The sequence below is a fragment of the Camellia sinensis genome, chromosome 5, assembly GCF_055761805.1.
Source record: "Camellia sinensis isolate YWXY chromosome 5, ASM5576180v1, whole genome shotgun sequence".
Lineage (NCBI taxonomy): Eukaryota > Viridiplantae > Streptophyta > Magnoliopsida > Ericales > Theaceae > Camellia > Camellia sinensis.
Genome location: NC_138965.1, coordinates 25,352,398 through 25,367,880, shown reverse-complemented (window position 1 = coordinate 25,367,880; position 15,483 = coordinate 25,352,398). Strand labels below are relative to the sequence as shown.

Below are 15,483 nucleotides of genomic sequence, written 5' to 3'. Positions count from 1 at the left end.
TCGTCATGAATTTAATTTGTGTTAATTATTATCTATAGTTTTATAATTGTTAAGTTGTAATAATTGTCATGAGATTGGAATATGTAGAAATAAAAAGGATGCTGGTAAATGTTATGTGTACTGAAAGATTTGTGGATTGGTTAATTTCGTTTATGAGGGTTACGATGAAAAGCCCCAAATTCTTTGTTTTTTTTTTAAATTTTTTTTTAAGAGATGAGATTAATTTGTTATATATATATATATATATATATGTTGAATTATGAAAATAAATTTACTAGTTGGGTTTTGATAATTAAAGAGAGTGATGTGATGATTTGTTATGGGTATTGGGGGTTTGGAGAGAAGAGAAAATAAATTTAGAAATCAATAAAAGATTTATATACTTTTGTAAAATGAGAAGTAAAAAGAGTTAACGATTTTTCTTTTTTTTTTTTTCAAAACAAGTGAATAATTATATTCGTGACGAAATTACTACTTGCCGAACTAAATTTGAATATTTTGAATTGAATCATAAAGATGGGATGGTAGTAATGGAAGGGAATTTAATTATGAGTTTTGAAAACGGCATGAATTGGAAGTTGAATTAATTGAAGTTGAAAGATGAAAGTTATGTAACATATAAATGTGGATAAAATCTAAATCAAGAGGACGTAATTGAATTCATGGACTTGGTCCTTGTTGTTTATGAGGCTGTGTCCTTGGCCATCAGTAGATGATGGTATTGACGTTGTTGAATAAATTGTGAAATTTGGAATAATATGCTAATTGTTAAGTTGAATGAAAGTACGCATTGATATGGGTTCCTCCCCTCTGGTTCACGCCCCGTAAAGTGTGAATAGGTTCCTCTCCTCTTCGGCTCGAGGACCAGTAAAGTTTGGCGCTTGGAAATGGGTTTCTTTCCCCTCCGGGTCACACCCGATAAAGTGGGTTGTGGTGGTTATGGCTTATGTGTAAAGCCATAATATGTAGTAATTATCCTTATAGCTGTAATGAGTTGGAATGTAGGACGAGTATATTGTGTAGATCAATCTTAGAAGATCGTAGTAATGTGATAAATGATTGAGATTTCTTTAAATGTAAATGGAAAGTTTTGAAAGACAAGAAATAGCCTTTATTTCTTGTTATGTTAAAGAAGATCTTTTGGGAAAATATACTTATGTAAGTATATTTTGAAATATGAATTATCACATTACCTATATGTGTATATATGTAGAGTATTTATTATCATAGCTATCTATGTATTGCTATTGTCTAGGATCATTGAGATCTTTACTAGACCTTTGTGTTCATCCTACTAATCATTTTTCAAGTATGAAGTGAAGACTTGCACAAGACTTGAAGTCTTTTATTTGTTGGTTATGAGGCTTTATAATTATAAGCGGAATACCAATGTGTTGTAAAAAGGGTTAACCCTTTTTCTTATTTTCATTTATCTGTACTTGATAATGTAAGGCTATGTGTGTGTATCGTAATTCATTGCATGTAAAGGAAAATGAACATTATAAATTATTCATTTTTTATTGTTTTCATATATTTATTATTATTGAAATGGACTGATTAAAGGATATGGTAATATTATTCAAGTAATAAAAGACAAAGCGTTACGAGAAAAATCAGGTTTATTGCTATATAGTACAATATTAGTATTATTATTAATTTTTATGAAAAAATTAGGGATATATCGTTTTAGAGTTTTTTTGTTAGAGTTTAATCCACCATAAAATTACTTGCTAGTTGAGAACTCTAAAATTTGAAATTTTAAAAGACAAAGAATTTTTTTTGTGACATAAATAGTTGAAAATAGTCTTACAAACATAAAAACCTTGGAATACTTCTTTCTCTTTCTACTCTTTCCCTCTCTGCTCTATTCCTTCTCTACCGTAGATGTGGATTGTTCTTGCCATTTACTATTTCAAACCACTATGTTCCTCAACCACCTCTATTCGTGCCCTTATCAGTCCAAACCTCCATTGTTGCTCAATGTTCATCACCAGTTCCATCACATATGCTTCTAACATTCTATCACCACCATTCTATTTGCCAGTTTGGATTTGTATACATTTCTCTCCATATATCTCTTTGTTCTATTTTCTTTCTCTCTTTATATATATATATATATATTTTTTTTCTATCAAGATATTGTGATTTCATATTTGCACAATTAATATTCACAGTGATAGTGAAATTTCAATGCAAAACTTCACTCTATGATAGTTGATTTTCACTGTCAAATAGAAATTTCACCAAGTTATGAATTACATAAATAAACTTATTAATGAATTTGAAATGAATTGATTGAGTAATTCAAAACACAAAGAAATCTCACTGAAACAACTGAATGAAACTTCACTGAAAAATAGAAAATTTTGATTTAGCCTTAAATTGCACTGTGTTTGGCATAGTGTAGGTGAGAGAAATTTCTTGTGTTGAAATGATATAAATATTTCATTGATTTTTATTTAAAGCTCAACTGAAATATTTTGTTCTATTTTGTTGATTTAAATTGTCTTCGCATTTGAATTTGTTGCTGTTGTTTGTTTACGGTGATATTAAGAATGAAATTTTACTTCACCAAAAAAAGTTGTTGAAAAATCATATGGGAGAATTAAAGCAAAAAAATCTTTGGCAACCAATGGAGGTTATTGAAAAATTATCGTAAACCAAACATGTTCACATAAATTACATTTTACAATAAATACAAGCTCTAAGCGCCAATATTGAAGACATACAAAAGGGCAAAAAAAGAGCATTCAAGAAAAAGAAATAGAAAATATTCTTGAAAATTTTCACAACAAAGCAAAACAAACGCAACCAAAATAGAAATATTAAAAAAAATTGATAAAAGTAAGAATTGAAGTCATTGCTTTTACAACAATGATACATCCCACTAATTTAAGAGCACTAATGGATTACTAATGAGGTGAAAATTCAAAAAAAAAAAAAAAAACTTAAGGCCAAAACATCACATCAATCAATGAGACCTACTCTCTAAAATCCTTTAGTGCTTCCAATTTAAAACTCCCAAACATTTTTCTTGCTTTTATTCGTCGTGAGCAATTGATTTGGGCCTTTTCACAATTAGAACAGGGCAGTTTGCCTTCTGTGCACAATGATTGCTCACACTCCCTAGAAAAGCCCTGCAATTAAATTAACCACAAAAAAAAGTTAGTCAATTATTTCTTTTCTAAAAAAGTAATAGTAAATTTGGATACCAAATGATCTGGCTTTTAGATTAGATAAGGTAATGTTAGGAACACGGAGTTTTTTATTAAATAAATAATCAAAATATTTTACATGAATGTGAAATTTGTAATTTTATGAATCTCATATCTGTATAAAATATTTAATTATTTATTTAATAAAAAATTTAAGACTTATAATATTTTTCAAATAAATAATGCAATGATAGAATGAAGTGGTAAGATACTTCAAATCCATGGAATGACTCATTAATATGATTATTGTAACACTATTGTTAGCCTAGTGCATCCACCACCACAAATCCACCCTAATAATCTATTTTATTTGGCTAAGTTTGGGAAGTCCCAAATAAGCCAAAAAGTCAAAAAGTTACTCAAAAAGCTAAAAAGTTAACACTATTCACCAAAAGTCAACAATTACGGCTGCACAACTCCCAATTCAAATTTTTCTCTACAAATCAATTTTTACAATTTTTTATTACACATTTTTCAATAAAAAGTCAAAAAGTTAACCCAAACATCCATATTTTCAACCTCAATTTTTTAGTCTAAAAAGACAAAAAGTGCACTTTTTTAGTCTTCCCAAACTTGGCCTTATTTTGTAAGCTCATATGTGTAAATAATTTATAATAAAAAATATTTAATTTAATAATTATAATTACATAATTTTATCAATAAATAATTTAAAATTGGGCACAAAAGTTTATAAAATGAATCACTCTTTGGTTTAGTTTTTGTGTTTTTTCATCTTTATTAAAAAAAATTCATATTTTAATTATTAAAAAAAAAGTAAATACATCTAATCTAAGTATACTTAAAAAGTAAATTATTTACAAAGAAATCTTAAAAATCTTTACTCAATAATAAATAGTGATATGTATTGTTTACAAATATGTTACTTTTTAAGTGAAGTTAATTTAGATGAATCTAAAAAATTTAAAATTTAATTAAAATATATAAAAATTAATAAAAATAAAAATTAAAAAACTCGACCGAGAATAATCCAAGCGCATAAATTATGATTGGTTTAAATAAAATTAGGGGAAGTGATTGAGACCCCCTCCAATCACCACCCCACCACCCCACACACACGTGGCGGGTGGTGATTGGAGGAGAAGAAAAAAAAAAAAAAAAAAAAAAAAAAAAGAAAAGAAAAATTGACCAATCAAAGAAAGGGGGGTCAAAAGGGTGCCTCCGTTCCAACTCATTTTTCTAAAATTAGTTAAGTTGAAAAGTGAGGGTGGACCTACCTCTTGATGAGACCATAGCCGTGGCTTCCCAATACCACCATATCAACGCCCAATTTCTCCGCGACCTGACAAATCACATCTCTTGGATCTCCATACTCCACTCTCGTCTCCACCTTAACCTGCAATGCATGCAACCATACAATCCACAATATTTAACACGACTATTTTTCGCTTCACAAACCCACCAAAAAACACAAAGAAAAAGTATCAATTCAATCTTTATTTTTCTTTTAATTATATCAATTTTATATTTAAACTATTTAATTTTACATCAATTTTATCACACCGTCAATTGTAATTTATAATTAAATAGAAATTGTTGATATGAGACTCAAATTTCATTTAAAATTTTATTTTACCTCCAAATTATCTCAAAATATCAATTAAACCCTTAAATAAAATAAAATTAGGAAGTAAAATAAAGTTTTAAACAAAATTTCAGGGGTTCGTCAATAATTTTCATTTGATTATAAACTGCAACTAGCAACCAACAATAGGAAAAATTAATCCAAAATCAAATAATTTAAGTGTAAAATTAAAATTATTAAAAAGAATTAAAATTTTTTTTTTGACTGATAATTTAAGGGATAAAATAAAATTTTCTCTAAAATAAACAAGAAAGAAAAGAGTACACACATCAAGATGGTGAACCTCCTTGCAAAGCCTCTTGGCTTTCTCCATCACAGACTCAGCCAACTCATTGGTGTACCTGTCCATGGTCGCCATTATATCGGGCGAGAACATGTACCCTGGAAAAAAACGATTCGCAATTTACTAAAACACCATTCAAATAGATGTCCTCTCAAGGAAAGATTAATATAAAATGGAAAATTACATTCATGATATTTGTAATTTGACTATTGTGTTTGGAAAGTTTTGAACAAGTCACATTTAAATTTTTTTTTTTTGTTTTGTTTTGAGTTACTTTTTCTTTTTTTAAATTATATCAAAATACTTTCTTCGATCCACCTTGTGTGTCAAATTTTAAAAATTCCAAAAAATAATGAAAAAGTCAAAATAAACCCAAAAAAATTCACTACTTGCAGCTTATTAGACGAAAAAATTAGCCCATAAAAAAATATTAAAAAAAACTCCAAACATTCGATTTTGGGATTCTATTAAAGAGTCGTATTAAAAAATAAATAAATAATTATCATTTTTAATAAATTTATATCAATTTTAAAAAAAAAAACTAGAAAGGATTTTTCAAATCCATCTAATATACAAAGATCTATAAAATTAAAAAAAAAAAAAAATCACTAAACACAATAAAAATAAATTAGTGAACATTTTTTCCTTTTTTTTTTTTTTAACTTTTTCTAATTTGTCTGTTACAGAATAACTTAAATTGTAATATTTTTTCAAATTCACTAAATACGAGGGTTCTTTTGAAAATTAAGAGATTATTTGGACTAATCTAAATAAATATATTTTTTACTTTTTACGAAACGATATGAAATATGATAGAGATAAAATGTGATCAAAATATGCTCTAATTTAACTCAAATAACATAAAAAGAAATACTATTTTAACACACATCCCAAGGCCTAATTGTTGTGGTTGACTTTTTAATTTTTTTTAAAAAAAAAATTAATTTTCAATAATAATTTTTAAATTTTTTAACTATTTTAATTAATTCTCCAACTTTGGAGGAGAGTGACTAATTCATATCATAGAAGTGTGTCCTAATAGATCCCAACTAATGGATCCCACTGAAAGGCACAGTAGGAGGCCCCTAATTCAGGTGAGGGAGGGAGAAGGGAGGAGAAAAAAAGGTGGATCTTGATCCAATAAATAACCCTTATCATGAAATTAGATTGAAATTTTAAATAAAATAATCTACTTAACCATTGAGAAATTGACGTCCATTTAAAACGGTCTACTCATTTTCAAATAAACCCAATTATAGCGACTACATTAAATAAATTGACTCGAAATATTAAGCTAGCACAATTATAAAAATTAAATTGACACAAAAATTTAAATTAGGTAATTTCAAGTGTAATTGATCTGAAATAAAATTAGGGTATAGTTTTGGCCTACCTGTTCCGTCGATGCCCGTGTAGACGGGGCGAGGTGGTTTGGCATAGAGAAGGATGAGGGTATCTTTGGAATTATGAGAGACGAGGATGTTGTTGAGACACCATGAGAGAGCATACATGCTCTCTTGTCCTTCATCTACGGCCACCAATATCTTCCTCTCCTTTGCTACACACACTGCCATTTTTTTGAGATTGATCGAACGGTTGGAAATGCTTACTTATATTCTTCCGCTATTGTTTTTTGGTTTTGAGAGCACTGTGTTTGTTGCGATTGAAGAAGGTGGGGTTTATATATTACAGTGGAACACTCAACATTTATGATGATGATGCGCTTAGAGTTAAAAAAAAATTGAAATCTATTGGCGGTTTCTGGTTTTTGTCTTTGCTGGTCTAGAGGTTTCTGAAATGAGGCTGTGTTTGGTGGTTTTGGAAACAGTGGGCCTTTTTAATTAGTTATCCGTATTAAGAGCATCTCCAACGGTAGTAGGCATTTTACCTATCTAAATATTACTATAAAGTATATATTTTATTTTGCCTATCAACTGTTTTATGTTTTTACTCCAACCATGCTCTTTATTTTAGCTATTTATCCAAACACTATTAATTTTATAGAATGCCACGTCAACAACAAAGATGGAGGGAAATAATCCTAATGATTGAATACATTTTGCCTAGCGTTGAAGGCTAGCTACATGTAGCTAGTGAATATGAGTTGAGCCAAAATGCCTAATCATATGCCTAGTGCATTGGAATTGAAAAAAGTGAATCACACTAGGCATTTTAACTAACAAATATTATATGCCTAGTGCATTGGAGATACTCTAAGATTTGTCTAGCTCTACTATGAATGAAAAATTAAACTTAAATAAATTACCGTAAAAATAATTTTATACATGCTAATAATCTTATTAAAAATATAAAAGATTAAATGTGATTGATTATTAAAAAAAAAAAAGTAATGATATTTAAATATCCAATAATATTTGAGTAGTGCTACATGTATTAATAAGTGTATTAATTAATATACTAATACTAGTTATGACATTATTATTGACCCTACTCATTATACAAATTACAAATATTAAAGATATCTTAAATTATGCTGAATAATGCTATATGCACCAATTTATATACTTACTAGTACACAAATTGATGATGTGACATAATTTAAGAGATTTTTTATATTTGTGATATAATTAATAAGTGAGGTCGATAATAATGCTATAACTAGTGTTGGTACATTAATTAATACACTAATTGATGCATATAGTACTACCGTATTATGCTGAATTATCAATCAATACACCAGTTAATGTATTAATTAGTACATATAGTAATGCTCATAATGTTTGGATATGTATATTTTTAATAAGATTATTACTAACAATTTAGGTAGACGTAGGATTGCTCCTCCATAACGCATATATTGAACTTTTAGGGAAATAATGTCATTTATTTGGTAATTATGATAGTACTTCACCACTAAAATAAGGGAAACAAAGTGTAAAAATAATCACTAGATAAAGAAAATTATTGTCCTAAAAAAAATCAATAATGTAAATTTTCCTTCTAAAAAATAACTAGTATTTCATGTACTTTACACATGATCAGATTCTATTTAATTCTCATGACAGAATTCTAACAAACATTGTAAAGTGTAACAAGATAATAGTTCGAGATAGTTAATTATTGCATTTTAAATTTAAGGAGGTAAAGTGCAAATGAGTTACAAAAAAAGAAGTTTACTATAATTTATCCTTTAAAATTTTTATTTTTCAAAAGGTTATTTAAATAGATTATTTGTGTAAGAAATTAAACTCATCAGAAGTAATACATTAGAACACGTTTACTTCCCAAAAAAAAAAGGATGATTTATTTTAAAATTATATTTGTCATTTATTTTTTAAGATAAATGTGTCGGGATCATGTAATTACAATTGTTTGATCAATCGAATTTTTGAAATAAATAATATTTTTGAAAAATCCTACAAAAGATTAATTTATATTGTCAGGATGGATCCCATAACGCATTTGAAAGAGTATAAATTATTCCAATTTCGTTTGACATTGGCTAATCTAATCAACTTTTTTAGTTTTGTTTGGTTTGAATTTTTTGACTTTTTAAACTTTTATGAGAGAGAAAAAATGTAATAATTATAAATTAGATGTAATATTTTATTTTATTAACTTATTTAATCTATTTTATCATTTTATATTTTTTTAGTTCCAAAATAATAGCCAAGCCAGGCTCAGTATATCTAGTGTACCACATCATCATACTAATGTGATGTGTCAGACTAATAAATTTTAAAAAAGGTAATAATTATTTATTTTTTTTTGAATTAATAACACATTGATAAAGATTCTAAAATTTCTTCATATATTGATTTTTTTCCTCTATATATTATGCCTATTGATTTTTTTCCTCTATATGTTACGCCTTTTCCTTTTTTCCTCCTTATATTGTTGTCGGTTGTAGAACATACTACTGACGTGATGTGCCCACGGAATAAACGAAAGAGAAATAGGTTACCTGGTTTCAGACCCATCTTGGATTTTTCTTTTTTCCTTTTTGATAAATTACATTTATCATCCTTTGAGATTTAAAAGTGGGAATATTTTAGATTTTGAATTTTTGTTTTTATATTATTTTTTTCTTTAGTAAAAAATCGCATTTTAATAAAAAAATTACTTTTTTAATGTAATTAATCTACATGCATTTAAAAAATAAAAATATTTGCGAAAAATCAAAAGGAATGTACTAACTACTTGTTACCTAAATTAATTTTTTTTAAAAAAAATATAATATAATTATATAAAACTTAGAAAACTTAATATATATATATATATATATATATTTTACGCTATTATAAAACTCAAAAGAATTTAATGTAATTTACGCAATTATTTTGTAATACTATCGTGGACTCAATTTTTTTTTCCTTCCTGTTTTTTTGTACAAGTGCAAAATGGTGGTGTTTGGCAAGTGGTTTTGGGGTTAAAATAGCCACAAAAAATAAAATAGGTTATTTTAGTCATAACAAACAAAATATCATATCCAATCCATAATCATTACACTATTCTTTCATAAAAAAGTCAAAAAAGTTAAAAAGCCAAAAAGTCTTTTCCAAACCAAGTTTTTAGCCCAAGCTAAAATAGTCAAAAAAACTAAAAAGTCAAAAAATCAACCCACTTTACAAAGGAAGGCGTAATAGGTTTGTAAAATCACCTCAATAATGTGAGGGACAAGAAAAACAGGTTTATGGTTAGGAATGTTAACATGAAACTATTGTAAAGTAGAATTTACATTTAAAATGAATATGATGCCACATTGATTTTTGGATAAATTAATTCGGTAGTTTTTAAATTTAAAATGTTGTCATTTTAATTTTTATAATTTTAATTAGTTTAATATTGATTATGAATTTATGTTTTTTTGCTTAATTTGATCTAATTAATTACAAATATTAGCATTTTTTTAATAAAAAAAAATGTACACATGTGAGTGGCATGTGTTGTACTTTCAGAAGCAAAATTATAAATTTGATCAACTTAATAAGTTAACCTCAACCAACTCAGTGATATATATTTTTATTTATTTTCAAAAATCTTAACGACTTTATCAATTAACCAAATTAACATAAAATCTAAAATTAAAGGTTACAATTGAGCCAATTAAGGGTGCGTTTGTTTGGACGGAGTGGATAAAGGGGGATTGTAATCTATCGGACTGTTAGTCCTGGGATACTGTTGGCTACATATTTTGTAAAAGCCAGTTACAGTTCGACACGTGGCAGAGTAAGGGTAATAAAGGAATGTTATTCAAGCCTTTAATCCTGATCGTACACGTGGCAATAAATATTGGTCCTCACATGATCTGAGTAACACTAGATCAATAACGGGATGCAAGATGACATATCTTCAACGGTTACTCATATTCAAATTCAAGTACAAGAGGGAAGCTCAACTGCCAGTAATGGCGTAATGGAGCTACTTGTAAGGAAGCATGATCAGCGATCATGGAGGAGCAGTTCGACGGTTCGAAGTGCAGTTCGAAGGTCATCACTGACGAGTATAAATAGTAGGGCAGCCCCCAGAAAAAAAGGACGGACTCAGATCATACAAATCAGTCATTTACTTCATATATTTTCTTTTCCAGTCTTTTACATTTCCAGTCTTTAAATACCTGTTCTTTAAATACCTGCACTTTAAATACCCGCACTGCACTTCGATTCATAGGAGTAGCTTCAAGTAGATTCAAGTAGATTGCTGTTGTAAACCTCTCTGAGGCTGAGTTCGGACCATTGTAAGTGTTCATTTTTATGAAATACTTCAATTGTTCTTCATATTACTGTTATTTCTATTAACTTCTCCTAAATCAAGCCACCAGTAAAAGTCCTCTTCATTGAGGCTGAAAAGAACTAAAACACAATCGTCTGATAATTGGTTGGCAATCACAATTTCTGTAAGGACTGATTGATCCTTGCTGGCACGCTCACATTCACAAAAATACCCTTCGAAAAGCCAAAAAGCCAACATATATTTTTGGCACGCCCAGTGGGACCTAATTAAAAATGGCTAGAAGAAGACGACAAGGAGAAAATGAACGCTTGGAAGAAGGCGTGGAAGGAGAGGTAGAAATACCAAATCCAGAGGATAATGTGGTAACACATCCTGTGGAAACTCCTATATTGTCAAAACCTATGGTCAAACAGACCAGTACTTCTGGATAAGAACCATATGTTCATATTACTGGACGAAACCAAGGAATTGGACCATCCACTGTGCCATTTACTCAACCAACAAATCCATGGGATGGTTTAGTAGATGCCATGGGACAACAATTAATGAACACAATGGAAAGGTGGGCAACATCCTTTCTGGATCGAATGAATAACCACCAACCAACAAACACAAGAGACACGGAGGAAGTTGTAAATGTCCCCCAACAAAGATTGGCTAGAGAGAAACAGCCTATGCAAGTTAATAGACATTCTAATGGTCAAACTAGTACCCAAAACTTTGAAAGACCATCACCTCAGTCTTGGTACGAACCCATTTCAAGGCCTATAGCAGGCCAAAATGCCTCAGTATTTAATAATAAAGCCACACAGGATGGTGGATCTGGCCAAGTACAAGAAACTGGCATAAGAATGGTTACAAATCCCATGTTCGAAGCCATACCTGGCACAAGGGGGTACACTAATCCCTTATTCGAATTTACACCCGGGGGGTTGGAGGGTTTTCCTACAAATGGAAGAGACCCAACACCTGTTCCAGCACCTTTTGCAGGTCCTTTCGCAGGTCATGCTCAAAGAGGTTACCCATACCCTCAACAGCAACCTGCACCGCAAGGACAACCAGCCCCAAATTTACCACCTTATGGACCAAGAGGACCACAAGCACAAGTTTGTCCACCAAATCCTGTGTTTGCCCCTCCAGTAGTGGTTCAGCAGGCACAAAATATGGTCCCTAGAGACCAGATTGCTGATATTGTTAGGGAGATATGTGGACCAATGGCTCAGGGGGTCCAGACTCCTATATACAGAAAACCATACCCAGAATGGGTGGATAGGGTACATGAATACCCAAGGGGATTCAGGATACCAGATTTTACCCTTTTTTATGGGACTGGAAATCAATCAACGATAGAACATATTGCTAGGTTTGCTGCTCAATGCGGTGAATTTACTAACCATGACTATATGAAACTGAGATTATTTCCAAATTCCCTAACGGGGGGAGCATTTGTATGGTACATCAACCTTACACCTGGCTCCATTCAAAATTGGCAACAAATGGAAGAGGCATTTCATGCCCAATTCTTCCAATCAGAGCCAGAAGTATCTATGGCAGATTTGGCTAGATTGAGTCAAAGGCCTGAAGAAAAGGCTACTCAGTTTATTGCCAGATTTAAAAGGGCTCGAAATAAATGTAGAGTCATCCTGCCAGAGCCAGAATTCGTCAGATTGGCTCAAAATGGTTTAGAATTCAGGCTTCGAAAGAAGTTTGATTCAACTGAATTCAGAGATTTGGTCGAACTGACCTATAAGGTGTCTCGATATGAAGCATTATTAGAAGAGGAACAAGATCGAAATAATGCATCATATAAGACATATTATAGAGATCCTAATTATGAAATAGATGCAACAGAGATTGTAGGCAAAGAACCTGTAATATGTGAAGCATTAATTCATAAGGATACAACTATAGACCAGCAGTTTAAAAAGAAAGACTTTCACAGAAAATACTCTTTCGATTTAACAAAAGCAGATGACATCTTTGATCATTTGCTCGCGGCTAATTTCCTTAAGTTACCTAAAGGAGTAAAACTACCATCTCCAGATGAACTGAAAGGAAAAGTATACTGTAAATGGCATAATTCTTGGTCTCACTCGACTAAAAACTGCATTGTTTTTCGAGACAGGATCCAAGAACAGATTCGAAAAGGAAGTTTGAAGTTCTCAGCTAAAACAGAAAAAGCCATGGGAATTGACAGTGATCCCTTTCCAGAAGTTGGAGAGGCAGCAGCCAATGTCATTACATCAGACTTCCAGAACTTGTCCTTGACAGAATTGGAGGAAGTCAATGTGCAGATGCATGTTGCTAATCAAACCAACATTAAGAAGAATACTAGAAGCCCACCAGTTATTGAACAGGGTTTCTCGCACCAGATGGAACGTTCTGATGAAGAATCACTGGATGATGATTCTTTAGAAGCAGCGGTGATGCAGAGAATGTGCCCCAGGTGCAGACTCAGTTACAAGTGGTTGAAGGGGCTTCCAACTGATGGGAAGCAATACTACAGGGATGTTCAGAGACGTCCTAAGTCAACCAATGCTTACAACAAAAGGCCGTATCCGGCTAGTGATAGGCAGAGACCACCAGTGGTTGAGCCTGTGGTGAACAGAATGCATGACAAAGGCAAGAAGCTCTTGCATGAATCCAGGCCACATAACTATTATAGAATGGAGAGTAGCCATTCTGAAAGAAAACTGGAGAGAGGTTCAGTTCATGGAATCAAAGCCAGAGATTGGCCCCCTAGACCAGCTTCATGCAGGACAGAAAATGGTCACCCTTATCGAAGGTCTGAATCAGATTCAAAACATGAAGACAAAACCAAGCACTTACCTTCACGGCCAGTTTCGAAGATGGCTTCGAAGGTGGAAAAAGGCAGGTCAGCATCTGAATCAGCAAGCTCATGGGTACCTGGAGTCCCAGACTGGTTTGTAATGCAAAACAAACCTAGGGAATTGCCTGTTCGAGGAGATGTTGTAAACCAAGGCAGGATGATCAGGCCTCCTATGGTGGCTCCAAATAACTAGGTGCTGCTTAAACACCCAAAGACGAGGGAACCAGGCATGGTCCCAGTCATCTCAAGATCACAGAGGAGAAAAATTCAGCGCAGGTACACCCAGTACCAGAAAGATCTGAAGGGTAGAGAAAATTCTTCACCAGTCAAAACGGAAGGAAGGAAGAACCCAAAGTCAGACCATGCTCCAAAGCCGGTTCCACAGAGCAAAGTGGTCTGCAGCCGAGAACAATTGGCTAAGGTTCATGCCGAACTAACAGCCAGAGAGAAGTCTAGTTTAGCTGGTTTGGAGAAGACTCTGATAGAGAGTGATGGTGAGACGGAAGAAGAGATTGGCACAAGCCAAAAGAAAGAAATGATGGAAGAAGAGATGTTCGAAGCCTTCATGGCTGAACAAACGTTTCTGACTGAAGAGCCAGTTGAGAAAGATCCTTCGAAGGGATCAGTTAGCAATGAAATACCAGAATGCATCATGCAGGATGTTTCTGAGGGAGTCGACCGAAGTAACCAAGAGGGGAAACAAGTATAGCCAGCCATCCAGTTTGGCTCGTTTCCCCCAGTATCAGTGAACATGGTACACATACTACCACAGGAATTCCAAGCTGGAGATGAAAATCAAGAGGGGCAGGAAGCTGATCCAGTTCAGATCTCTAGTGAAGACTCACAAGCAAGTATGGTGCAAGATAATTTCGAAATGGTTACCCCGATGGAAGATGAATATGAAAGTGAGGAAGTGGTAAGCATCAATCTATCGTATCCATTTGAGTACCCCTCGAATTCGATGACGCAGCACGTCAAGCCTTTGTACATCAAGGCTTTCTTTGATGGGATACAGCTGAATCGAGTCCTGATAGACAATGGGGCAGCAGTAAACCTACTCCCGAAATCTTCTTTGAAGAAACTAGGAAAAAAGAATCCCAGGTTGATACCAACCAGCACAACCATTGCTGGTTTTGCTGGAGATAAGCAAATGGCTCAGGGGATTCTACCCATTAATTTAAGTGTGGGAACCAGGGATTGTATGACAGCATTCTTCGTAATCGACAGTAATGCTAAATACAATGCTTTGCTTGGAAGGGATTGGATCCACACTAATAAATGTGTGCCTTCTTCTTTACATCAGAAAATCATGATGGCTTTAGGCAATGGAGAGACAGAGGAAATCGATGCAGATCCTCAACCCTTCATAGCCTGTGCAGACTTTGCGGAGGCTAAATTGTATATTGAGGGAGTGACACCACTCAGTATACTGATGAAAGATGACAGTTCAGCCAAAGTAACGGCTGATGAGGAGGTGACACACCTGAAGCACTTAGTCCAAGAAAGTGCTGATGAAGAGGTTGTCCTTAGAGATGACAATGATGCCTGGTTATAGGCAAAGAGAGGAACCACAAGAAGCCAAGTCCTTGGCTTTGATTAAATTTTCAGCATTGGATATAAAAGCAATAGTCCAGAAAGTTCAGGAGCAAGAGAGAGAGGCCATGATAATTTGCTGCAAACAGCAGAAGCAACAGGCTAGAGTCTTGACTCTTGGTAAGTACTGTGCCTTGGACATTGAAACAAAAGTCCAGGAGATACAGGAAGAGGAAGCCTTGTGGACAGATTTTGTCTATGAAGAGGAGGGCAGAGATATTGAATTGAAGAACCTGGGGGCAGAACCAAGCTTGAAGATCACTTC

General features: G+C 32.5%; 1 protein-coding gene across 1 annotated transcript; it reads right to left on the bottom strand.

Moving 5' to 3' along the window:
• Positions 1 to 2,819: 2,819 nt before the first annotated feature.
• On the bottom strand, positions 2,820 to 6,961 carry LOC114294588 (universal stress protein A-like protein). The gene is made up of 4 exons (XM_082867779.1): positions 6,495 to 6,961; positions 5,087 to 5,199; positions 4,451 to 4,569; positions 2,820 to 3,137 (listed from the first exon to the last, which is right to left on the bottom strand). The coding sequence occupies exons 1-4, from the start codon at positions 6,673 to 6,675 to the stop codon at positions 3,041 to 3,043; spliced, it is 510 nt and encodes a 169-aa protein (XP_082723905.1). The 5' UTR covers positions 6,676 to 6,961; the 3' UTR covers positions 2,820 to 3,040.
• Between the last annotated feature and the right edge of the window lie 8,522 nt (positions 6,962 to 15,483).